This window comes from Anopheles merus, chromosome 3R (genome assembly GCF_017562075.2).
Source record: "Anopheles merus strain MAF chromosome 3R, AmerM5.1, whole genome shotgun sequence".
NCBI lineage: Eukaryota > Metazoa > Arthropoda > Insecta > Diptera > Culicidae > Anopheles > Anopheles merus.
In genome coordinates this window covers 8826829-8852630 of record NC_054084.1, presented here as the reverse complement: position 1 = coordinate 8852630, position 25802 = coordinate 8826829, and the positions used below count along the sequence as shown (strand labels likewise).

Sequence of the window (25802 nt, the reverse complement as noted above, 5' to 3'; positions counted from 1 at the left end):
GAACGGAACCGTCAGCAGGATCAGCGAGCAAACGACTCGGCTCGGTTTCCTTTACCTTTTTATCGGTGCGTTACGATCACCGATCATTGGGGAGGTAAATATCAAATTTATTAAGCCGCACTTTTCACAGGCCGGCGCGTCGGTTTTGGCGAATCTTAGCAAGACCCTGGGCGCGTATCAAGATGAATCATTACGCGCCAACAAGGGGGTGCCAACCCAAAGACAGCACACCGAATTTGCAGATTTTGAAGGCAAGGGAGGGAGATGGTTTACCCAAACTCATCACACACATGAAGTAACGTACACAGGGAGGAGGGTTGCATCGATAGTGTGTAGTGTGCTTTGTGCGTGTACGATCAAACGTGCCTGGTTCTCACTGAATGCGGACAACACTGGCGGAAGACGCCAAGTGATCGAAAATGTGTGGATTTCGTTTCGTTGCTGCCCCTCCCCGTCCGTTCATTGGAATAATGTGAATGATTTGTTTGTTTGTTACACGGGGTGTAGAGGTTCGGTTTTGCGCGCCCTAGAGGTACGCGCAGAAGAAAAAAAAAAAGCGAAAACAGTACAACAGCAAACAAAAAATATGCCAACAACGTCAAACGTCTTGTTGTGCGGCGTCTTTAATCAGCTTGTTATAAAGAGCGCACACGCTACTACGCCGCCGGGTGGTCGGCAGTGGCGGCGGTTGCGCGGCGACCGACGGCGTCCGCGATCTATGGGAACCTCCTATCGCGCATTTGTCGGATTGGCTTATTATAAGGCAGGGCATCCGCTTCGCTGATAGGTTGTGGTGGTGTAGGTAGCCGGGCAGAGGCAGCAGCAACATGTGCTAAATTTATTCTCATATGCTTTTAGAAGCGATCGGAGAAAATCCGTAACATAATACTTAGGCGGCGGCGAGCGAGCGATCGATGATAAACTCATCTCTGGAGCCGGAGCGGGGGGGGGGGGGGGCATATTAAAAATCGGACCGAAACCAGAACCGACCAGAAAGAGAAGATGTGGGTCATCTTCAAAGGCGGGAGGGATTTAAATTATTATACGATTAAAGGAATGATATGATATTTTAAAATGAATAATTTGCATGAAATGTGCAAGTATTAAAAGGAGCATTTGAAAAATATATAAACATTCAAACTACATCAAACATGCAGCAAACAATAAAAAACAAACAAAAGAAGACACTCAACAGCCGCCAAACAGTTTCACTAATTTCGATATCATAATTTCAGTTCCTAATTTTAGTCCTTCGAACCGGATCAGACGAACGGAACGTTGTTTGCTGGCAATGATCAGTACAACACAAATCAGTATTAGTGTTACATACCTTAGTAAAACATATCCACAAAAGGGGCTACTTTTGTTAAATCTATTTCTCTATTTCTATTTTCTTGTTTGTATTTTCTCCTTTTGGGAATTTTATTCTCGCAATGCATGCATCTTTTAGCTTTGTTTCATTCACATTCAACACACACGCAGGGACTGTAGAGATGGAAAAATCACTTAAAGTTGTATTGTATTTATTTGCAAAAAGTTCTAAAATTCACTCAAAACATACATAAAACGAAACATAATTACATAACAGTTTCATAACATCTATGGCTGTAGATAAATCTCTAAAAAAATCGGTGTGTTTGGAATGTAACGAACGGCGATGGTTTGCGAATAAACTTGAGGATGAAACAAGGAATGGAAAACAAAAACACGCGACCCGAAAGTAGGAATGCTTTCGGTGCAGTTTTATCTGCGTTTGCGTGTCTCTCCCTTTGCTCCCGACACTCCCGGCGGAAACGTTTGTTTGCAATGGTTTTAGGAAAGAAGAAAAAACACTATCTAGGAAAAAGAAAACACACCAAACAAGCAAACCGCGACGATCCTCCTCAATGACACTGATTGATGACGGTCGGTAGTGTATGGGGTTTTTTTTGTATTCTTCTATAAGTTGAGGCGCTAGGGTGTGCTTATCGGAGATTTAATGTGTATTAGTGAGTGCCAGATTTTCGTCTGCCTCTCTTCTTCCGGTCCAGCGAAACACACAATACCAAAAGCCATAAAGAAGGGAAGGAAGCTTCTTTATGCAGCTCCCCGGCACTTCCAGCACCAATGCGGTAACACTAAACAACACAGCTAGAAACACCAACACACTACTCGCAGGGGTTAATTGAACGGCGACGACATGATTGTTTCCACTGCCGATGACAATGATCGATGGAAAAGCCACCACGAAAAGGGCTGAGAGAGAGAGAGAGCATGATCGCCTGCTATGAGGGTATGGTCAAGCGATTAGTGACGATTTTGGCGGACGATGAGCTTTTGTAGATGATGAAGCGTGATGATGATGATGATGTCAGCAAGCATGATGTGTTGAGTTTGATCGCTCGTGTCTCGTTTGTTGTGTTTTAATTTGTTATAATATGTAGCAATTAGCGTCCAGAACCGCTTGCGTACACTAAAAGGCGCAGTCACTGTAATGTGTAATGTCTATTAGTACTGTTCAACTCGCATGTTAATCGCACACACACACACACACACACACACACACACACACACACACACACACACACACACACACACACACACACACACACACACACACACACAACAAAACGATCACCAGAGTACAGCAGACGCGCACTTCGCTTCGGTTAATATTGTTAGCGTTACATCGGCAACCTGCCAAAGAGCACACATTTGCCTGCGTACCTGAGGCCTGGTGCGCAGCAGCCACCAACCAACTTACCTCCAGATTGCCGATATCATAGTACGAGAGGTAGAAGCGCGTCAGCTCGAACCAGCGCGTCTTGTAGTTGACCGGCGTGAAGCGCTTCTTGTTCTGGGACCGCTTCACCATGTAGCCCGACTTGAGCACGAAATCACTGCGCCGTTCGGTCATCATCTTCGCGCACGTGGACTGGCGGCGTTACCGTTTGCTGCTGCTGCTGCTGCTGCTGCTGCTACTTCTTCTGCTGTACGACTAGTTGCACTTGTTTGCGGCATCGACTAGCTGCGGATGAGGCCGTTCAGGACCTTCGGGAATATATATCTATGGCTACTTCGATTGCTTGCGTTTTGGTTTTTTTTTCTTCTACTTCTGCACACTGCTTAACGCATTATGGCCACCGGGTTTGGATGCTTATAATTTTGCACTTTTTTGTATTATATTTCTACAACCAAAATGACTAAAATTGAACACACTCTTTCACGCTTCATGCCAGCACTGCTTGGTATGTTGTTATCGGCCTGGTTTCATGTTTCTAAACTGTTAGATAAACACTTACGTTAAAAAAAAGCCATCAATCACACTAACTTCTTCTGGTTCTTCGTTTTATCGTACGATTAGGTCTCGTAAACTATGGGATCTATTTTTATGCCACACTTACTATCTAATCGGTAACCCACAGGTTCAAGGATAAGATCGCGATCAATGCACGCTTCACAATGCATTCGTTCTTCCTATGCCACACCGGGCGGCATCTATGAGGGATGGTACAAATGAAGACTTTGAAACCTTTGCTCACGGTTTCAACCCAAGCAGCGACTCATAACAAAATAAACTATCGAAATAAATTGATCAAAGAAACACTTTACCCATAAATGGGCTACCAAAATAATAAAAAAAGAAACAACACTGACCGCTGAACACAAACAAATAGGAAACAAAAAAAAACCTGATATGCGACAACCGAGCCACACCGTGTCGACGCGGTACGGAACCGGTTCATTTGCATACGGGGCATTAGCGCGCGCGAAAAAGGCAATGGTCAAACCCCATGTGGATGTGGTAAGAAAAAGGGGAAAACAGAGAGAGAGAGAGAGAAAAAATCCCCCTAAAGACCCTGAACAGGCGAATGGGCTCGGGACACAGAGAAAGACCGCGTCCGAGTTTTGGGTTGTAGGAGGCAGCACACAGACACACACAGGGGGAAGGTAAAATCGCACAGTGCAACCCACCCGCCCCGGGTTTCCAATATACACAATGGCATAATTAATTCTGGCAGCGTTTCGGACCGCGATCGACCGGACCTGGGGAGCCGATCGGACGCGGCAAACGGACAGACAGACAGACAGACAGAGTCAGAACCGCACCGGGTCCTGGCCCCACAGCGCGAAATGGGGAGAAAACGGAACGATCATTCGTTTTTTTTTGTTCGTTCGATTTTTTGCTAATTCCCGCGCCATCGGATGGTTCTCAGAATCCGACGCGATCGGTGCCGTTTCGATCGGTACAAAACCGGGGTGTGAGGGTGTCTGCCTGTTTTGAGGGATCCGATTAGGAAGTGTCCACTTTTTTTTCAAGCAAAATTGTTGGCGTTCAATCCAACTGATTCCAAACTCTCCCGTCGCCGGGAGCGATGTCGCCACCTAATGCCTAATGGGGAAAGTGGACAGGTTGTTTGAAAGCGTTTAAATAAAATTAAATTTCCCATCGAATACAAACGGCATCGCCGAATGCAATATGAATTGATAAAGCCAAGTGTGTGTGTGGGAGCATAATATGATCATTTAAATCAATACCTAACCCACAGGAAAACCCATTTACAACCCCCAAACACAAAGACAATTCCCAGGTCGTGTATGACTCACGCGGGACCACTTTTTATTGGACCATCCACTCCCGGGAGGAACGTGGCGTGGAATTTATATAACACCACACCTGTGCACCCGTGTCCGGTCCAGGCCATGTGCAGAAAAATGCATTCCATGCTCGTGATATCATGTACATGCCCTTCTCACTAGGGCATCGGGTTCTTCATGGGGGGACCCTTTACGAGCGCATCAATCAAGCAGGGCCAACCGGATCGGTTCGCCGGGGTGAGTCAGCCTTTCCATTATCAAAATCAACCGGGGAAAGCAAGGAGGCTGTTTACGTCCTCCTTCCCGTGTCAAACCGGTCCGCCAGGTGTTAGCCTTCCGGAAATGCTTGCCATTCCTGCTGATGACGAGCCTCCCGGGGCGCTTCACATCGAGCAAACAAAAGGAGCAAATCATACGATCAAGTTGATAGCAGAAAAGAGCCAAAACTACAAAGAGAAGAACGAGTGAAAGTGATGATTTAACCAAATTGGTGCAAACCGGTGCAAGGAAGGTGCAGAGATGTGCAAGTGCAATTTTAGTAATTTCATTATTTACAGCTGATCAACACACGCTCGACCTGATCGGGGTCTGTTCCCGCCCCTGAAGCGGAATCGCTTCAACTCGTTTCTACACTCTCACTCTGTTTCACATCTGTGTTGGCGCTGGGTCTCCCAGGTCGCCGGCCGCTGCTAACTAGATTAAGCTTGCGTGTAGATGGTTCTCCCAGTCTCGAGCACGGACCGCCGATCGTTCTCGTCACAATGAGGCTGATTGTATAAAGGGGAGCCTGTGCACGTCAGCACCCCAAGAACGGCAACTACAGCACACACGCGAAACAAGTGTGCCTTGGCACTTTGCACTACGACCGACCGGGTCGCAACCGTTCGGCCTAACCGGAACACGGGCACGATCGAACGTGACCAGACGCGAACACACTGACACTGTCCGGACGACCGTTCTTTCCCTCTCTCTCGTTAAGGATTTGGTGCGCCCCGTGCTCAACCTACGCAACTACACGCCGCCCCATCACGACTGGAGCGAACCTTTCGAGCGAACTTCAGCGAACCGAAACGAGTTGCTGTATTAGCGGAGCGGTGCGTTGTTCGAATGGCGTCACACTGCCGTTCCCGGCTCACACGATACACCTACAGTGCGGAATTGAGTTTAATTTCACAAAATCACTCTTGTATCACGGGCACGATCACCATGTGAAGGAACTTTACGCACTGGCGGTGTGCAACAGATACACCGTGACCGAGACGAGGAGGGAAGCGTGGTACAGCGTTGGCACACACCATACACACACTGTATCGCACCGCAGCACCGTGCACACTTACACTTGCACACTACATTTGCTGTCCGCGGCGAAGGGAGCAGGTGAAATTCACTAAAAGGAAGTGTTTAAGCGCCGAGCACGAACTTATTGACATCGCAACGGGGCATCTTTGCCGAAAAGTGCACGCAATGGAGAGGGAATTGTTGTTCTTTTCCCTGCGGTTGTTGCCACTTTGGGTCTGCGGTCTGTGTTTTGACAGCTGGCATGAGGGGGATGGGTTTGTTTACGTTTGCGACAAACGTCAAGTCAAGCGTCAATTGCTGACATGGTGCAAAAGGGTTACTTTTGAGTTGGATGTAGAGAAAAGCTGTTAAAATTAAGATTTTACTTTTTTTTAAATTATTTTGTAAATCAATCACATCATGCTTGTTATTGGACTTCCTACAAAAGATTCTCAACATTCCAAAAGAAGTAAATTGTATTCAAAATCCCACCTAAGCTTCCACGTGTTTGCTGCTTCTGACCGTTCGCGTGTGCAGAAAAGCCACAAAATGCCGCTTGCTTTTATTTTATCCGATTATTTGTACCTCTATTCTAACTAAATCATAAGAGAAAATTACTTTTTTTTAACCTATACCTAAACATTCATCCACGGGCTCAATTCGAGTGCTCTTTGCGCAGCTGCCACGCACCGATCGCGTACCGGAACCAGATCAGCATCAAATCCCGCCCCATCTGCAGCCACGACCAGAACGGCGTCAGCTTCGAACCCTCAATCTCCGTCCAGTTCACGGCCACCTCCTCGATCGGAATGTTGTACGACTGCGCGATGAACAGCAGCTCCACATCGAACGCCCACCGCTCCACGTGCATCACCTGGAACAGCTTGCGGGCGGCGGACCGCGTCACCAGCTTAAACCCGCACTGCGTATCCCGTATCTTCTTCACCGCGAACGTCCACACGAGCAAGTGAAATCCGTGCATCAGTATCGTGCGGAAGAAGGTACGCTGTGCCGTGGCTTCCTCCTCCAGATGGGCACGGGATCCGATCGCGAGCGCATCACGCTTCCACTCCGATCCGCTCAGCTCCATCATGCTGCGTTCCAGTTTGCCATAATCGGCAAACTTGGTCGCTCCATCAGCGTCCGCAAACAGCAGAAACTGACCACGACTGCTAAGCATTCCCATGCGTACCGCACCACCCTTGCCACGGTTTTGTACCAGGGCCAGCACGCGCAGCTTCTCTACGCCATACTTTTCCACGTACTTCATCGCAACGTCCACCGTCCGATCGCGGCTACCGTCGCTCACGATAATCACCTCGTACGTGAAGTCTTTCTCCTTCCGGGCCCGCTCCTCCAGATATTCCATGCATTCATCCAGCATGATTGGCACTGGAAGAATGACAAAAGCGAAATGATCGTTTTCACATTTCTAGTTGCCCATTGCGTACACGCGCTGCTTACGTCTTTTTTCCTCGTCAAAGGCGGGTACGATCACACTCAGCTTCAGCGTGGGTTCGTCCTCCAACGATGGGAACGGTCGGTTGTCACCGGTGCTAGGATCTTTGTAGTACTGCTCATCCTTGTAGCGTACAATTTTTGGAAACGCTGTGGTCGTAATCTTTAGCACAATTCCTAGCTGCAGATGGAGAGGAAAGGTTAGTTTTTTTGCCTCTTACGTCCAACACACCAAGCGGCCTTACCACCACGAAGAGGAAAAATACAGATCCGGAGCCGATCAACAGTGCCAGCTGGACAAACTCGGTGGTCAACATTGTTGCGGATAGAAGCACCTTATGTTTTACTGATTGTACAATTTAGCGTTGCATTCTTTCCTGCTAGCGGCACACCCGATACGCGATAAACTCCTGATGAATAGGTGGTGAATCGTTTGTTGCTTGCTCAGCTGCAGAAGTTTGCGTTTTTTATTTGCCACAGCAGCGCAGAAAAATGAAACGCCGACCAAAACATTCAAACGTCAGCTGAAACACGTCAGACACGCCAAAGGTGGCAGTGTTGCCATCGCGTATTGTTGACATGTTTTACAGTGACTAGAACGCAACCTTGTACAATGCATTGTGTGGAGCAATTTGACTAGCACAATAATAATCCTAAAAATCGCATTGATAATGGTTTCGGACAATTCTGGGGAAGGAAAATAAAACTACACAACACACTTTAAATTTTATTTGACACGTAATGCTCGATTTTATTTCTTCTATGCACCTACGAAAAAACCTGTATGGGGATCTTACAGATGGTTGATATAAAACGTTATTTAAATGCTTATGCCTATTTTACTTTCTCCATTTGAATTTTGCTCGAACATGAAAAACGCTCGCAATTGCGCGTTTCAGTTGTGTCCTGTGTGCTTACTTTACAAAGCCCTAATGGGTGATTGGTTGCCAAAATAAAGTAGCCATCCTGCCACAGCAATAGATGCGTTCGCTTTCATGCAAAGATGAAACAGTCATGCTTCCACTTCCCCAAGGATACATTATTTTTAAACGATGGACAATGTGTTTCTGATGATAGGATTACGATTCACGCGTGAGTGAATCGGCTGTGCCAGTTCATAGACGGCAATCAGCTCAAACTAGACGTAACAAAACCACACCCATCCCGGACGATAATTCAAAAACACCAAAAAGCCCCATTTTACTGATCTGATTTGGCTTCAGAATATTATGACTACCCCTACGGACTACGTAAGATTTTTGTTGCTATAATTCTGCATTTACACGCTTTGCAATACATACTCAGAGGTGGTTCGCCAATTCAGTTGATCTCCCTCTCCCTCTCTCTCTCTTTCCGGGTCCGAATCAAAGCGATTTGCGACGACACAGCACGATGCAACGCTACACTCGCAAATTGTTATGCACTAATAACCCATCGATGGGGTTTATTGTACCATTTCTGTGTTAACTTATACATTCACCATCGGGCAATCGACACTATGCAGCGGAACAGAGTGTGTATTTAAATTTTAAACAAGATCAAGATGTTCCATAGCAATTGGTTCCATTTAACAAGAAGTTATTTTTTTAACTAACTGTGATTGTTTCATTTAAACAACACTGTCCAATTAGCACGATTTGCGACGTGTAGGTTAGGAAAAACAAATATCGTAAGGTTGAATAAAAATTATAATGAAGTTAGAACTATGCTTACAAATTAATCGGTGATCCGCGGTCCATCCACAATACAGAGCGCGAGTTTTCCGTTGAACCGTTGAAGCCGTCTGCACGATCATTGCGTACCTGCTTTGTGTGGTTTTTGGGATGTCTACAGAATGATAGATGCTTACCGTCTGGATCGTTCGCGTGACCGGGACCGCCGGCGTCGATCGTTGTGCCGATCGTTGTGGCGGTCGCGCTCACGGCTACGGTCGCGGCTTCTCGATCGACGGCTGCTACGATCGGGCGAACGGCGACGATCGCCTCGGTCACGCTGATCGCGATCTCGATCACGACTGCAACAATAAAGCAAAAGCCGATTAATAATAAATCACAAAATAAGCTGCATTTTGATTATCTCTTACCCTTCATTCCGATCCTTCCGATCATCACCCGGTTTAATTTCACGGCTGAAACAAGAAAAAAGAAGCAAGTTAAATTCATTTCCATTTTGCAAACTCACCAAACAAACTTACTTCGTATCCTTCCGGTCACGGCTGCGGGCCAACGCACGGGAACGCCGATCCAGCTCCCTGCCGCCGACGTACCGCGATCGGCTCCGATCCTCGTGGTCCCGGTCGCGGCCCGTCTTGCGCAGCTCCTTCTGCCGCGGACCGGCCGTCTTCTCCAGCTCTGCCAGCTTTTCGCGAATGGCCAGAAAGCCGAGATGTAGCTTACCGCCAAAGTGATCCGCCAGCCGGATGTCGTTGTCGTGGATGCCCAGATAGGCCGAGCAGACTTCGCAGACGCGCAGCTTCTGCTGCTGGTAGGTGCTGGCCGGTATCGAGCTGCGATACTCCTGCTCGGCGCGCGTCTTCTCCGACCGCAGCTCCTCGATCTCCGACATCAGCTTCATGCTTTCCTCCACCTGTCCCGCCTCACCTAGAGCCTCCGCTTTAGCAAGTTTCTTACCGATTTCCTCCGCCAGCTCGTGCACTGCGTTCGCTTTGGCGGCCACCTCGGCTGTTAGCTCCTCCTGCGTTTCGGCGAGCCGTTTCTTGGCCGCCTCCGTGCGACGATCGCAGTCCGCGATGAAGGCTTGCAGATGTTCCATTGCCTAGCGGAAGCGGAGGGAGGGAGTATGTCAAATTAGGCGTCGTTATACGTATTTCCTCAACAATAAAATACTCACATCAACGTCATAGTAGTAGTCCTTATTCTTTGATGCATTTTCGTAGTCCGCACGCAGGGCCAGATCGTGCACCTTAGGACATTCGCCAAGGTCCATACGCTACAGACACACGGACACACACAGTGACGTCACGTACAAAAGAACGAAGAACGAAGGAAAGATGGAAGAGAAGGAAAGAAACGAAACACTCGATCGTTTAGTACAGGAGGCACAGACAAACACGCAGCCAAAAAGACGAAAAAAAGGAAACTCAACTAAACTTTAAACGCTATATCTTATTGTAAAAAGGCAATACTTTAAACGCAGCATAGAAATGCGTCTTCAGCTGCACTGACCGCACACATCAAACAAAGGAACAATAGGTTAAGATTGAAATTACTATAGGAATTTATAACTTGCTTGATGGAGCAGCGCGCGTGCACACGAGAGAGAGAGAACGCATTCGACAACAAGAAGACCTGAAAATCAAAAATGTTTTGCTTATTTTGGTACAATGTTAGATGATGTCGGTTACCGGATGTTACAGAAAGGGAAACCTAGTTAAAAATATAAATTGGATGATGTTTGTTTGTTACTCACCAAGCAGTTTAAACACCACACACCTAGAGATAATGATAACACGTTCCCAAATGTAAGAGAGCGATCGTTTTTGTTTTAGTCAAATTATACAATTATATACCTTGCTCTTACTTCCCTGCATGTCTAATTCACAGATATAGTAACTGGGAGGGTTTTACTAGTACTTCAATTATCCTTTTAAAATGCTATTCACTTCCTGTTTTTCTGGCAATTACTACATTTTTGTTTTTATTTTTATTTTTAGGAGTCTTGGTTATCTTTCTAATAGCAAACTTCAAAATAAAAAGAAACATAAAACTATATTCTACAAATAAATTAGAAGAGCTTTTTGTCATGGATAAATTGAAATAAAAACTGGGCAATTAATTATGCCCTAAGGTGCTAATGTATTATCCTCCTGTTCAACGCTCCCTATCTGCTTGCCTAAGCGATCTACAACTTTTGTCTCTTATCAAACTTATCAAACGGTAGTATTTGCATTCTCACAAACACAATGTTTACGTACCCGTAAGCGTATCACACACCAGGACAGTACCCAAACGTCGGATGAAGCTATGTACGGGGGGGTTTTGCGCTCGCAAGTGTTTGGATTTATCCTTCATTATTAATACGTACCCAAGACGAACTACACACTAAACGCAGACTAGAGCGGTACGGTGCACCAAACGACAGGCACATTCCCGCGGATCTTTCGTCCACAATGAGCCCCAGTCACCATGACACAAATTTGATTCTCTGTAGACAATTGGGCTTATATTATCGAATGCCGAAGTTTCGTGGGAGAAAGGTAGGACTGATACGCACGAATCGTCAGGCAAATTACAAAACAATCAAAAATAAACATTATCATCTATACACAGCTGGGTCAAAATAGAGGGTACTAGGTGTTGAGAATGGGGTAAGGAATATTGATAATTGTGTTTTTTTTCTCTCTTTTTTCGACGGCAAACATTGTAGGAAACACTTACGGTACCCGGGCCAGGAAGCGTCAGCAGCAGCCACTGTCTCTGAACAAAAGTGCAACCACCAAACCCCCGGACGAGCGGTTTGCCTGCCGCGTACCGCGTGTAGCGCGGGAAAGGTAGGTAGGTAGGACAAATGGGTCGGACAACTAGAAACTGCTTGGCATCGTTGGAGAGCGGGTAATGAGCGGGCGACAGGATGTACTGTTAAAGGATTTCTTTGAGTAGCGGTCAAGAGATGTGAGTTTGGGTACAGTGTTTGTACTTACGACTCGGCTTCAGTCTTATTATCTCCCATCATCATCATCATCATGACTCTCTTATCAATCAGTGCGTTAAAGAAGGATGGTTGCTTTGCGGGCGGACAACAAACGGTTCGCGACCATCTGACTAGTTCGTTTCTTATCATAACGCGAGTGGGTGCAGGCGATTGCGATTTGCTTGCTTGAACGAATCTACAGAGCAACGAGCAACGACGATGGCGGCCGCACGCGATACCGTGTGGTCGCGGGGTGGCCCTCCCCTAAGCGAAAGATGAAAGTTTGCTTTATATGCATATAGGGCAACATGCACACATCTAGTTATTCGACAAATTTGATTGTTTTTTTTTTTAATTATTTTGGTTTGCTTACGGCTTGTGGTTTCCTGCGCTTCGCTGCGAGATAGCACAACTTACCAAATAGAATGCACACGCACCTTCGCTTTCCCTTTTACTCATTTTGCCTGGTATGGGCTATTGTGTGTATCTTGCGTTTTTTGTATTGGGAATGATTTTTATTGCTTGAAATTGTGAGGAAAAAGCGACGTGTTGTGACCGACGTCTGTAAAAAATAGAACAGAACCGAACAAGAGTGGGAAAGATAAAGTAACAGGAGCAGAAACAATCGTACAGCACGCCAAAAACACGCCAGCGCACTCTCCCACAGCAACCACGGCCTTTGCCGCAACCGTCTAAGCTTGCAAGCTCTTGCAAGTGTCAATCTAATTTGTACATTCGCTTCGTTCAGATACATTTGGGCAAATACTTTCCAAAAGACACGGGGAACAATGGGGGGAGAGACGGATGTTACAACATCACAGAGGAAAATGTGGATGGAATTGTAGAGAGCGGGATGGAAGACATTGATATCTAAGCGTACAACATATCACAGATCCCCGTGTGTGAGTGTGTGTGTGTCCCGTTAGCATTACTTACCGTGGAGGCCAGGATCTCGTGCGGGCAGCAGCCTAATAAAAAACTCTTACATACTTTGCTGTCGTAAAACTTGACCGAGTACCGATTGGTTTCGCCTGTAGAGTATAAAGAGAAGAAAGGAATCACTGCCAGCACTACAACTTCCGTGTGAAACACAAAAAACTATCCTATAATCAGCCGACCCAGTGCGGTAGTCCCACAATATGGTTCCGCCGCCTCTCCCCACTGGGACGTCGTGAAGGTCCGCTGGGCAAAATTTCAACTCACCATTTCTAGCTGTTCCCATCAGCTGATCAAGCATTGCCCGCATTTGATCGTGTGCCGACATGTTGCCGCTCGCTTTGGTGCACTTTTTGTGCCGGAAATGTACAATTTCTGCAGGAAAATTCAGGAAAAACTATGCACCACCCAAGCAAAACACACTTTTCTCTTCAGCGCTTGTGAAAATTATGACAGTTGTCATGTACGCTGCCAGCCCTCGTGACAGCTCGTAATTACAGGGTTCGTATCACTGCAATAAATTGAGCAAATGCGGTGCGTGTTTTTCATTGTATCAAATAACATAATGAAAATTGTTGGAATATGTTTTTGTTAAAACTGTTGAGTACACAACATATTCAAAGTTTGACTGATTTCTTAATTATAAATTAATTGGGCAATCCATATGTTTTTATCGAATCGACAATTCTATTACCGTCCTCTAACCCTGCCCTCTCCAGAAGCACAGAGTTGACGTTTGCTGGGCAAAGCAGCAATGTTTACAATATTTTCAGATCATCACTTTTTTCTATTAAATTTTAGCGTTTTTACTTTGTGTGGGCTTTTAAGCCATTAAATGAGTAACTAAAACGTTACAGGTGATATCGTTACTGACAGTAGTCCGATGAACCACACAGCTGATTGAGAAACCCATTTGTTTACACCATGCAAATGCAGCTGGGCGCGATTCCCCCACGATAAGCAACGAAAGTGAAAGTGCCAGCGATAACGATGGCCACCAAGGAATGCGACGATAAAAGTGATATAAAAATCAAGGAAAAGCTTAACCTGCACGTCAAGAAACGTTTGCAGGAAAATGGAAAAGATGCATCGCGAGAGAAAACTGATTCCAAAGACCGGAGCATCCCTGCCAACACGGCAGCAGCCTCCAGCTCGTCCGCTGCTCCTCCGCGCGCTAAAAGGCAGAAAACCACCAAAAGTTCCTCAAAACAGACCACAAACGCATCAGTAGCCGGAACAGGTTCATCGATTGCTTCGACAGCAACTCGATCCAATGATCTGCTCCTTTCGCCCGGAGCGGCCAACAGTAACGATACGACCAACAGCAGTATCAATTCCACCGACCAGGACGGCGAGCTCAATGAGCGGGACACGTGCGACAAAGGTGATAAGGGAGCAGGAAAGTCCAACCAGCGGGTTGATATATTTGCAATGATATTGAATCAAAAGAAAAGCTCCCTGCTGTGCGATCCGGAGGTGATTCAGTTTATGAAAAACCTGACCGAGGGCAAGAAATGAACATCCCAACGTTGACATCCAATTTGTGTTCAGTTTATTCTCGTACTCTAGGGCAAGTTTGCATATTTGCTTAAGTAATGTGCAGTGTGAAATTAGCACTGGACTATGTGAAACATCAAAGCTTAGAGCAGATTAAAATAATAAAAGAAATAGAGCTAAACCAACTAAAAATTCCGATGAAAGAAGTTTTTTATTCAGCAATCAAATGAAGAATGGTTTATGTAAATGTAATAGCTGTATTGATATTTTTACTCTTTATATTTTTAGACTTTTTATACCAGCATATATTGCTTCAATTATCATCAAGCCTTGTTTCATTTTTACTGAAATTTGTAGCTGCAACCTTCGCGCCGGTAAAATCAAATAAAATCCGGCGAAAATTATTGGCTATTTCGCTCGATGGCGAAACCTGTCATTCTTACCCCCTCCATCGACCAAAATTGTTACTTGGGTGCGTTTGCTTTGGAAAGATTTGTTTTGAAAGGTTGTCGCAGACAGCAAAAGCAGCAAAAACAACAACAATATTAACAAACCTACAAAACCAAAGCCAAAAGTGAGCGAAGAAAAGAAAAGAAAAGAAAACAACGTAAAACAACACCACTTCACTATTTTTCTTGGTGGAAAATCGATAAGCGGCGAAGCTGTACATCCCCGTGTGCGATAGTGAGTTTTTCCTTCGCCTTGTGAATTGCTGCTGCTGCTGGTGGTGGTGTATTTCGCGAACTCTGGAGCGGGTGGAGGTGGCACTCGATTACATGACTCACTGCTTCGGATAAGCGTACGGCCGTGTAGTGACACCGATAATTCAATAGCCATACCATCGTCGGGGCCATTGGAATGTGAACTGCACCATGGAGCGAGTGGAACCGATTAATGGCCCGCTGGAAAAGCGTACCCTGCCCTACGGTGATGCGGAGGATAGTGACGAGCAGCCTGAATCTCAATCGATGCCAGACGAATCAGTCGGCCCCATTGTGTCCAAAAGTGGTGATAAGAAATTCGGAATGTCTCGCGAGCTGGCCGACGGCGATGGTGGAAGTGGTGTGCAACGGTGCAGCGACGATGATGAGCGTGATGAAACAACCGAATCAACACGTCTCATCGATGAGGAAGAAGTGAAGAAGGGTGAAAAACAGGAGGAGGGCGAACCCTCGTCCAACGGTGGCACAACATCGCCCGGATTGAATGGGAAAAATATTGCACTGGTACAGCCGAACAATCATCGACGGTCCGATGAACCGACCGAGCTAAGCTTTGAGAAATGTACGTAAAATGCAGCGACTTATTCTCCCCCGCGCGTTTGTTTGCAAACTAATCTCCCCGGTCCCGGGTCCGTGTTGCTCATTTCAGTTCCCGAAAATCATGAAGAAAAGCTAAAGCGCATCAAAATCGAAAACGCACTGGATGATCCGAAGACAACGCTCGAAACCTGGAAGCAGTTTGCCAAATCCGAGTACGGTCTGATCAATGGTGAGTTAGCGTTTCGCCAAGGTCGCTAAGCCATAGCGAGCAAGAGGGAAACTCCGTGGCGGGTGTGAAAGTTAAATTACAACTCCACCAAGGCGGGTGTTCATGCGCGAACATTGAATGCGCGCGTGTGTGTGTGCGTGTTTGTGTTGATGTGTCTGCGTATATGGCGGACGTACGTTTTGCGCGTAAAGAAAATGCGCGCCGCGGGTGGCACACCGCGATTCAACGAGCCGCAACGGACAGCTCTATTGGGGTTCGAATCTTGCAAACGCAGCTTTAACGTGAATATGGCATTGGAATTAATTAGTGTGATAAGGTCTTTTTTAAGTAGAACCCCATTCATTTTCGAACCCATTTCCATCCGCTTGCAGATGACTTGCGACGAAAAATCTGGCCACTGCTGGTCGGTGTTGATCCACAACAGGTCGATCCAGCCCCCTCGCTGGAGGAATTGAACAGCCATCCCGAGTACAATCAGGTGGTGCTGGATGTTAACCGTTCGCTGAAGCGTTTCCCGCCTGGCATTCCGTACGAGCAGCGTGTGGCACTGCAGGATCAGCTAACCGTGCTGATTCTTCGTGTCATCATCAAGTACCCGCATCTGAAGTATTACCAGGTACGCCAAGGCCTTTGTTACAAGCTGTTCAGTTTTAAAATTATCATCTTTTCTATGCTGTTTTAGGGATACCACGATGTAGCAATCACATTTCTGCTCGTCGTGGGCGAAGAGGTTGCATTTCATGTGATGGAAATACTGTCCACCAATCATCTGGTCGAATGTATGCAGGAAACGATGGAACCCACGCAGCGGCGGTTGATGTTCATCTATCCCCTGGTACGCCGGGAGAATGCAGCACTCTGCAGCTACCTGGAGAGGTATGCACTTGATTGCTAGTAACGATCGTACCGTCCGTGCTCTAACGATAATTCACTTTTCCCTTTCAGATCGACGGTAGGAACACTGTTTGCTCTACCCTGGTACCTGACCTGGTTCGGGCACAGTCTCAACTCGTACCGTTCGGTGGTACGCTTGTACGACTACTTTCTGGCGTCCGATTTCCTGCTGCCGATCTACGTGACCTCCGCGATCGTGATCTATCGCCAGAACGAAATATTTCAGGAGGATTGTGATATGGCATCGCTGCATTGTTTACTCTCACAGGTAGGACCACAATTACATGAGTCAAAAAAGGCAGTAAAACACACTAATTATTACTCTTTTATTCCCATTACAGCTACCTGAAGATCTCCCATTTGAATATTTGCTAAAGAGTGCCGAGAATTTGTACCGAAAATATCCCCCACGGGTCATCGAAAAGGATGTCGAAACCATGATCGCCAAAGAGTAAGAAAGATCGCTTTGTTCAGACCAATTTTTTGGTTTACTAATGCCAACTTCATCTTTTTAATTCGCCCTCACAGAAAACAGCAACGACTTAACGAGGAGCGCGAGCGTGAATATCGCAAACGGTACGGCAAGAAACCGCCCCCGGTGCCGAACTCGATCATCAGCCGGTTTCTGCCCCATCTGCAGCTGTCCCGCCGGTCTGTGTTCGTTACGACCGCGTTCTCGATACTGGTCGGCTTCTGTGCGTACTACTACCGGGCGCACTACATACCGCTGGCGGCGGTCAGATGAGTGGAGCTGTTCCGAACGCGACTACCGTCGTCGTTCGTCGTTTGTGCCTCGTTTAATCCACTGGCCGCGCTTGGGCGACCCTGGTGGTGGTGGCATACGGGTGGCAGCGCACAGGTGCAGTAAAACCGAAACCGAAACCGTTTTGCTTTCAATCGGCGAATTGTGATTTATTATTTCTGTCATGCTTCATCATGCTCTGTTTTTTTAACGTGTTTCTTCATCGTACGCCCTGTTTATACGTTCCAGTCACTCTCTGTACTTTTTTGTTGTTGGTACGCTTTTATTTTATTCATTTTTCCCTGTAAATACGTTAGAACATTGGTTGCATGCTTTTGTTATCGTGATGTCGATGTGGCAATATATCGTGTCGGTGAGCTTGACTGGCTGATATCTGGGCGGGCGCAGGATGAACAGAGCAGGGGAGGGAGGGGTTTTCCGTCATCGAATAGTTTAAATATTTCATTTTTTGTTGTGTCGATATTTTTTTGTACCATCGAGATTTATGAATAAAATTATTTCAATTGCTTACAGGCAGAGTTTTGATGATTGATAAATGAGAAAAAAAGGTAATAAAAACAATCCACACCTCAACGTTAAACGTAATGTAAACGTTAATGTATATGTAAATCAAGAAAGAAACAAAAATATAATAAATGTTCTTAATTTAAAAAAAAGCACTATAAAATTGCACTCACTGTGTTTGTGCAACCCACGGTGGCATTTTGCAATTTCGTTCAACGCGCTGGCAACACTGGCCACTGGACCGGCTGTCAAACACGTTGTTTGTTTACAATTCTCTCATTTAGCGCTTCTACAACGCTAATTGCGACTGGGCTTTCCGCTAGTTCGTGCGTTCAGTGCGTTTTTTACAAACCTTACCATTGTCTAATTGTGGTTAAACGTTTTTGGAGGTTTTTCCAATAAAAATCTGGCCTAATTCATCACGAACCGTGTGTGCAAACGTGTATTTAGCTGCATCGAAAACAAACTGCCTCGGGCCACAATCCAAGCACCCATTGCCTCATTGGGACTACAGCAGTCGTGCGTCTCTTTGCAGCGTTTTCTTGCAGCGACACAAAGGAAAAGGAACTTCACAGGTTAGATTTACGCTTTATTGCTCTCCTTCCGCTCCTATCTTCACATCATTCACAGTATTTACACAGTTCTATATAAATATACTTAAACCTATCGAAGAGAGAGTTCGTTCATGGCGGAAGATAAATTGCTGTAGTAATGTGTTTTGTGTGTCATTTTCTTCTGCTTGTAGGTGTGACTCCTCCAACTGATCTGTGTAGCGTAAGTACGTGATTTCTTCTTTGGATGTGGCCTATTTGCACGTTTTACCGGATGGTTGTTGATGCGAATCACAACACACCATCATCATCATCACCAGAACGTGTCTTTCTTCCATGTTCACATTATTTTGCCCTGTCAATTTACCTACTCCTCTCATACCGGTAACTCGAATACAGTGCAGATGCAGCGGCCGATTACGGCGTGCAACGGAACAGACGATAAAACATACACAGAAAACACATAGTAATAATATCATCTAGAAAACAGCTTTCCAGTCGCATTGCATTGCCCCTACCACCGGGTACGTTCTTCTGAAGAAGCGTCCCAGCCCTTCCCTGCTGCTACTGCGCTTCCTTTGCAAGCAGCTCTATCGTAGCATAATTATCCAAATTAAAATAGAATACATCACTGCTTAGTGCTTATTAGGGGGGGGGGGGGGGGGAGGTAATCGCTCGCCATATAGGGTGGATGGGTAGCTTAGAATCTAATCGCAAAGTCAGTAAACGCCAACCGCGAACAGGTGCCCCAGTTGGTGAACTCTGCCTTGTCGATTTTGCATCCAGGCGAGCCGGTTTTCGATAGCCAATCGACCCTGTAAAAGATAGAAATAGAGAAGAAAAGAATTAATGCGGTTTGCGGTATTTCAAATTGCTCGTTTAAAGAATTAAAGAGTGCTAAGATTAGCGTTGTAACAGTTTGAAGAAGAGGGATGTCTAAATACCATTACTGTAAACTATGTCCCTGCGGTCATAGAATTAGGTCGAACTCGCCGTAAACATGCACGGTGTCAAGGTTGAAATTTTCCCCGAATTTTGTGTATTTACTGGCTCGATCGTACACAACAATCGAAAACAACAGACGATCTCACATGATCGCCCCTACGAAACGGGAGATGAAAATCTTTTATCATAAGCATGTGCATACACTGACGGCTAATTTATTGGGCAATATTGGATGTAAAACTGTCTCATCTTCTTCGTTGAAGCATTTTGCAATCCTTTGCCACATCGAGTTGGATGCGCATATAAAAAGGGCATAACGATGAATGGGTGACGAGCGATAAACATTTGTCGAATTGTCGTCGAGTCGGCGACGGATGAAAAGAGAACAAAAAAAAAAGAGCGCCTTTGCGCCTTCTGTCTCCGTCTCAAGTGTCACTGTACGCTGGTAGAAATTGTTGCCCATTCGGTTTGGCGGCGGCGTCGTCCATTCGTTCGATGCCTTTGGGGCACGGGAACGTTGTTGAAAAGATGCCAAAAAGATGGTTTTACAGCACCAATACCATCGAAAGAGCACCGAGAGCGCACAGTGCTGAACCAGACTTGCTTATTATGATTGGTTATTTTTAGAAAAAATAAACCCAAAACGAGATCCTGCCAGTTGTTGGCTCGTTTGGTTTGGTTGTCCTGTGTGTAAGCGAGTGTTTTTACATACGCAACACGAATGCAACCGACCATCGCGTAAAAGGGGAAATCCCTGCCCAGAAGCTAATCACTTTCACTAGAAACCGTTCTGTTTGAATTTTCTTTTTCTTCTGAGAGCTAGTTTTCTTCTAGGTCAATGTGATTTCCGGCACACACAAACAGGGTGAGAGGGAGGTGTTTTGCTGTATTGCTGGTGTGTTAATTAATCTATTCTACAACCTTCACCTAGAAACATTTCTGCAAGCGGTGCTATTCCCGGCCAAACTTGACAATGTGCAACGCGAAGTGTCCTTGCCGCGTTGCGCTACAAGCTATGCTATGTACCGGAAGCCCTTAGTCTGATTGTCTAATTCACGGTTACGCTTGTTAGTGGATGGATGGCTGAAACGGAGTGTCCCGTTTGATACTTACATTTTGCCAACATCGCCCTTGGCTCCCTGCATCTTGCCCATGATGGTGCCCTGCTTGGAGTTTTTCACCCATCCCTTGATGCCCAGCGCCAGACAGTTGTCTCGGCAGCACTTGGTGAACCCACATCCTGTTGGGGAAAGAGAGAAAGGGAACAAATATTAATATTGCTTCATCATTTTAGGTAAACAGTAACCGACTGACACGGAAAAGCAAATTTGATAAACAAACGGGAATGGATATCGCAAAGACGTTCCCTTTCGGGTGTTTGACACGTGCATCCCGCAACGTGCAATGATGCGCATCGAAACCATATTCCTTAACCATAGGGCACGTTGCCCTTTGAACGAGCAAGCACCAACAGCACACGAGACGTGTCGCGCAAAAAGCCAACGACGCGACCAGCGCCGTATGTGAGAGATGGCCATAAATAACGCTCTCGACACAATGCGGCGTCCCAAACACAATTAAGTAATAGGATACTACACACACACACACACACACGACGGACGGGGGCGGGGTTTGAGAGGCAGCAGAAGATCAACACGCGAACCCAGCGCGCTGGGCTAAAACTCGATGCTAAAAATATGCAACCGGTACATGAGTTTCTGGTACGTTCGGTTATCTACTTCAAGACGTTGATGCTGCGGCTGACGGGACGGGACGGGGGGGGGGGGTCCGATGAAGCGTGATAGATTTGTGTGGGACGATTAGTCGTCTCCGTGTGGGTGTATGTGTGTGTGTGCACGCGCCTGTGGTGTTGCAAATTAGTAACCATCAGATTGAAGTCATTCGATTGGACACGCTTCGATTACGATTTCGAGGGGGACGGAATTTTCGGTTTGGGTCATCTACGTCGCCGAATCGAATTGAAACGGACGATTTGTATTGATCTTCGCCACGGGTGTGTAGTGGGCGTCTGAGGAACGTTCTAGAAAGACGATAAAATTCGGTCAAGCGGCTCTTTATTACACGTTGAAGCAAGAGAGCGTCGGCATGGTTGTCTGCTGTCCACGTTGTACAGGATGTTTCTCGTTTCTACAATTTAATTGTACGAGTAATTCATTCTGTTTCTATTCACTTGTTTTAAAGTTTGTTGAGGCTTCAAAGGAATGTTCCAGATAAGAACGTACACATCGTACAGTACGTAGTGCGAGTAAAAATACCACAAAACATGTCAATAAGTTAACAAAGTCATGTCGTAGCTTGTCAACTGAAGCGCATCGTCAACCATGCTGACAGACAATTGACCGATTGGGGGAGTAAAAGTAAACAGCTGACAGAAATAGGACATGGGAGATATTATTAGAGCCACACGTTTCGGATTGTCCTTGCTTGCAGTGGAACTTGTGTGGCATAAAACAAGATAAGCCTGTTCAATGTATTGCTCAATTATTGGTATTACTTAAGCACCATGCTTATGCTCCCTGGTTTTATGGAGGTTTGGTGTTTGAATCTATTAAAATTGCCTTCAAGGATCTTTTGGATACAATAATTTAACCATTTGAGCGGTGATGACGTTGAGCATGATAATAATGTACAAAATGGATGTGTTGACTGCAATCGATAATTGCTTTAATGATAAAATAAGAATGATTAATCCACGATAGATGTAACGTTTTCAGACCCACAATGTTCATTAAATTATTTTCAACGGAAACACCCAACATCATTAAAACAATACTCCTAACCACAAAGAATTCACATTCGCAGATCACTTTCGCAGATCGATCGCACACCCCAATAGCGCACCAAAATGTCCTTAAACCCCGATCACACAACAAAACAACAAGCGAACAAGCACGCACCTTGCACCTGGCCGAAGATTTCGAAGTCACACTGCACCAGCACATGATCCTGCAGATCCTGGACACCCATGATGATTGCTTTTGGTTTCTGTTTCTTCTACTCTTGTAACACTAGCAGCCCTGTTGTTGTTGTTGTAGCTGACACGTTTGTTTTGTTGTCTTCAGCACGATCGATTGAAATCGAACCGCGGGAATCAATCAAAAAGCAGACCAGAAAGATCCCTCCTCTACTCGGACAAGGTCACACTTGTGTCAAGCAGTTTGCAGCACCGCTAAGTTTTCCGCTAGTTCCGAACTGTGGTTTCCGTTCCGTTGGGCAACTCACTGGTTACTGACGGTGGTCGCGTACGAGGATTGCTCATTTAGACTGTGCAAAACTCACGGCTCGCCGGCAAGAAGAAGTGTGTTTGTGTGTGTTGGTGGTGGGTTTTTCGTGCTTCTTCGTGATGCTGCCTTCAATCCCCCGGACGTGTGGGGAACGTGGTCGGAAGTTTGTTGGGTGGCTTTTTTCTCTACTGTCTTTTTTCCATCCCTTTCTCGCACCAATTCTGCTAACCAATTCCCGATAGCTGTTCCGCACGACGCCCTGAGCAATGCGATTGCGCTGAAGGCTCCCACCGTATCGTGTCACCGAGAGAGAGAGTGAGAGGGTTCAGCTTTTTTTTCTTCCCTTTTTCATGCTTTCCCTTCCTTCCGATCGATTGCCCCGTGGGACGAAAATATCCACTTGCACGATCGTCTTCGGCACTCTGGTGGTTGTTATCACCACCACCACTAGCAGTACTAACCCCACCGACCAGTGTCGGAAAGGCCCGCTTGTCGATGTGAGTGAAAATGGATGTGTTGTGTTGTGGCGTTTTGGTTCTTTTTACAATGTCACTATTTGTGTTGTCTCCGTTGCACGTACGCAAGCCAACGACTGGTTGTGCCTCATCCAAGTGGGGGGTGGTGGTTTTTGAGGACCGATGGTCCAATGGGAGGCACTTGAAAATCCATTTTTATGTCAAATCTCTAGCCTGTAGTAGTTTCTAGAGGGCATTGTAAAGTGGCACCGGGGAAAGATGCCGGTCAGATTGGAATTCTTACATTTTTGTGAGTGCTTTTTTTGTTTTGAAAACGGTTCAGAAACACACGAACACATTCATGTTTTTATTCGGCACAACGAGTAAAACGTTTTTATTGTACTATGAATTTGAATACTTGAAAGGAAAACAGACATTGATTTTTCGGATGAATACTTTGACTCTTTTTTCCAAGTTTTTGCAGCATCTTTATTGTATATTTTTGTAGCAAACCTGCTGCTACCTACACCAACGTATATGATGCAACCTGTTAATTGGATTTTTATAAAAGTCGGTGGAGCTGCCTGGTACTTTACATTCAGTTTTGATGGAGACGCATGGTCGGTTAAGACATTTGCTCGCGATTTTGATAGCGGCAGATTGCGTTGTGATGGTCATTTAACGACAGCAGGCAAAAGCATAAAAACGAGCCTGGTTGGGAGTCAATAATTCGTTGAGTTTTGTGAGTAAAACAGAAAACAACATTTGTAGTTTAGTACATGATTATGAAATTTGACACTGTTGGTTTGACGCTGTATATTAAGACGGATAATTTCAACACTTTTATCTATTTATTTATTCTATTTTACAACCTATATTCTAACTACTTAATTTTACCACTTAGCAGCGTTGGAATGTTCATTGTGTGAAGTCGTTAAAGTGTAAATATTTTTAATCAAAATCGTGTCATGTGTTGGAGTGCTAACAATCTGCTTTCTCCTGCTTTTGTGTTAGTGATCGTTTTTTTTACTTCGCGTTTATATTTGAAAACTGTTACACCTATACAGCCGCAACGAAACCAAATTTCAAGTGCCAATCGGGCGGTGTCTGTCTACGTAAAGGAGGAGACCCAGTGTCATTGCGTTACAATTATTGCGTGTTGGCGCTGCAATTAAAGTTCAACGGACGAAAACTAATGTTTGCTGGCACGAGATTGATTCGCGCCCCGTTGCAGGTCACATTAACCTTACGATTGATGTTCTTTGCTGAGCCGTCTTGCGTCTCAGTTGAGTTTAAGATTTATAAAAGCCAGCATTCATTCGACCAATCAACTGTTTATTGACCACATGTACACAAGTAGAACAGCAGTGCAGCAGTGCAGTGCAATAATACGTGTTTTTACGCGTTGTTTGTCCTTGGGCGCGAGCATGGTTCAGGTGCAAACATTCATTCACCCCGAGCGATCTAGAATCTTGGAGTGTGGCCAAACCGAAAATACTTCCCACCTCATCCCGCCACAACCGTATGTTTGCTGCTGGGTGGTAACAATGTTTCTGGTGCGTCCCGCTCGATATGCTATTGCGTGGTATTTCATTAACACACTCGTACACTTCCGCGGCAAGCGCCACCGTTTGCCAGTGCCAAAGTGCCAAACAAACACTTTTACGTTCGCATTTCTGGTACCTTCCCGGTGCGCGGAGATGATTTATCGAGGAAAAGGTCTGTAGTTAGTTCCGGTCGTTGGCTCTAATTGGCTCGTTGGTTTCATAAAGCACCTTATTAACGCGCTGTTTATATTCTTTTGCTGAAATGATTTTGTAACCGATACCCTTCAACCGAACTGTATTGCACCAGTACACGCCTTGTCACATGTTTTACAACGCGTTAGTTTTTCCTCTCTCATACCCCCATCTCGGGGTCAATCCAGGCACACACACACACACACACACACACGCGTATGTGCCCGTCAACATCGTCCGTCTGCGGAAAAGCCATTAACGTTCGAACGTCACCACCGGACGCGCGTCTTTAAACGTGTGATTTGATTTGCGTAAATACGAGACGCTATTTTTATGTTGCGCTTACCGTATCATAGTGCAGCATAGTTTTGTGCTGCGCGTCGTCTTAAACCCCACTCACTGTGTGACGACAGCTGTTTGACGAGAGCTTATTAGCATGGTGATTGTCAAATTTGTCTTGTATTTGTTAATTTGGGTAACGATGGGATTGAGACGGTTTCGGCATGGGCGTAGCTTAAGAATGAGCGAACCCTGCTGAGTGTAATTCAAGACACTTAATGAACTTGATGCGAGAAAGGTCTATGAGAATTAGATATTGTCAAATTATAATCAGCATTAAGTAATTTAATGATGGCGTTCAGATGTTCTTTATACTCTTGAAACATAAGGGATTTTACCATTACATAGAAAGGAGGCCACATACTCTAAAGAAAGAGCATTTCTTTCTTTGCAAAGACAGAACCAAATTTTGCTTATTTTTGCATTTCATTGAATTTGAAATTTGACTGACAAGTCGTGCTGAACAATATTTAGCTTGT

At 45.6% G+C, this 25802-nt stretch overlaps 7 protein-coding genes across 15 annotated transcripts in view; 3 read left to right on the top strand and 4 right to left on the bottom strand.

The window, feature by feature from the left end:
- LOC121597251 (tyrosine-protein kinase Btk29A) overlaps positions 1-6109 on the bottom strand; it is a 72404-nt gene extending 66295 nt beyond the window's left edge. Inside the window, exons 1-2 of one of the 6 annotated variants that reach the window (XM_041922876.1) lie at positions 5916-6109; positions 2744-3276 (exon numbers count right to left, since the gene is read on the bottom strand). In XM_041922876.1, the coding sequence (XP_041778810.1) occupies positions 2744-2899 (156 nt within the window). In that variant the 5' untranslated portion in view covers positions 2900-3276; positions 5916-6109. Of the gene's footprint in view, positions 1-2743; positions 3277-3383; positions 3478-5915 lie in introns of those variants that run through there. The other 5 variants (XM_041922875.1, XM_041922880.1, XM_041922879.1 and 2 more) reach the window with 5 other exon arrangements.
- Positions 6110-6349: 240 nt separating this feature from the next.
- On the bottom strand, positions 6350-7844 carry LOC121596053 (dolichyl-phosphate beta-glucosyltransferase). Its single transcript, XM_041920647.1, has 3 exons — positions 7560-7844; positions 7321-7495; positions 6350-7248 (listed from the first exon to the last, which is right to left on the bottom strand). The coding sequence occupies exons 1-3, from the start codon at positions 7629-7631 to the stop codon at positions 6512-6514; spliced, it is 984 nt and encodes a 327-aa protein (XP_041776581.1). The 5' UTR covers positions 7632-7844; the 3' UTR covers positions 6350-6511.
- Positions 7845-8801: 957 nt separating this feature from the next.
- Positions 8802-13365, bottom strand: LOC121596365 (putative RNA-binding protein Luc7-like 2). 3 transcript variants are annotated; one of them, XM_041921238.1, is made up of 6 exons: positions 13168-13365; positions 12901-12995; positions 10165-10263; positions 9509-10089; positions 9398-9442; positions 8802-9328 (listed from the first exon to the last, which is right to left on the bottom strand). In XM_041921238.1, exons 1-6 carry the CDS (start codon positions 13226-13228, stop codon positions 9160-9162), a joined length of 1050 nt encoding a protein of 349 aa, XP_041777172.1. In that variant the 5' UTR covers positions 13229-13365; the 3' UTR covers positions 8802-9159. The 3 variants fall into 3 exon arrangements, with proteins under 3 accessions (XP_041777172.1, XP_041777173.1, XP_041777174.1); XM_041921239.1 differs by lacking the exon at positions 13168-13365 and having other exon boundaries at positions 10165-12526; positions 12901-12994; XM_041921240.1 differs by lacking the exon at positions 13168-13365 and having other exon boundaries at positions 10165-11909; positions 11975-12989.
- A 269-nt stretch (positions 13366-13634) lies between these two features.
- On the top strand, positions 13635-14608 carry LOC121595596. The gene is made up of 2 exons (XM_041919678.1): positions 13635-13757; positions 13837-14608. The coding sequence occupies exon 2, from the start codon at positions 13891-13893 to the stop codon at positions 14416-14418; it is 528 nt and encodes a 175-aa protein (XP_041775612.1). The 5' UTR covers positions 13635-13757; positions 13837-13890; the 3' UTR covers positions 14419-14608.
- Positions 14609-14757: 149 nt separating this feature from the next.
- On the top strand, positions 14758-18042 carry LOC121595592 (TBC1 domain family member 20). Its single transcript, XM_041919668.1, has 7 exons — positions 14758-15681; positions 15769-15888; positions 16260-16504; positions 16571-16764; positions 16834-17050; positions 17124-17233; positions 17311-18042. The coding sequence occupies exons 1-7, from the start codon at positions 15270-15272 to the stop codon at positions 17525-17527; spliced, it is 1515 nt and encodes a 504-aa protein (XP_041775602.1). The 5' UTR covers positions 14758-15269; the 3' UTR covers positions 17528-18042.
- Positions 18043-18318: 276 nt separating this feature from the next.
- Positions 18319-25802, top strand: part of LOC121595590 (phosphoglucomutase-2) — a 58307-nt gene continuing 50823 nt past the window's right edge. The window contains exons 1-2 of one of the 2 annotated variants that reach the window (XM_041919664.1): positions 18319-18624; positions 18795-18823. The gene's annotated coding sequence lies outside the window, so the exon portion shown is untranslated. The remainder of the gene's footprint in view (positions 18625-18794; positions 18824-25802) is intronic. The other variant, XM_041919666.1, reaches the window with a different exon arrangement.
- LOC121595600 (acylphosphatase-2) lies at positions 18626-22841 on the bottom strand. Its single transcript, XM_041919681.1, has 3 exons — positions 22464-22841; positions 20659-20785; positions 18626-19415 (listed from the first exon to the last, which is right to left on the bottom strand). The coding sequence occupies exons 1-3, from the start codon at positions 22531-22533 to the stop codon at positions 19301-19303; spliced, it is 312 nt and encodes a 103-aa protein (XP_041775615.1). The 5' UTR covers positions 22534-22841; the 3' UTR covers positions 18626-19300.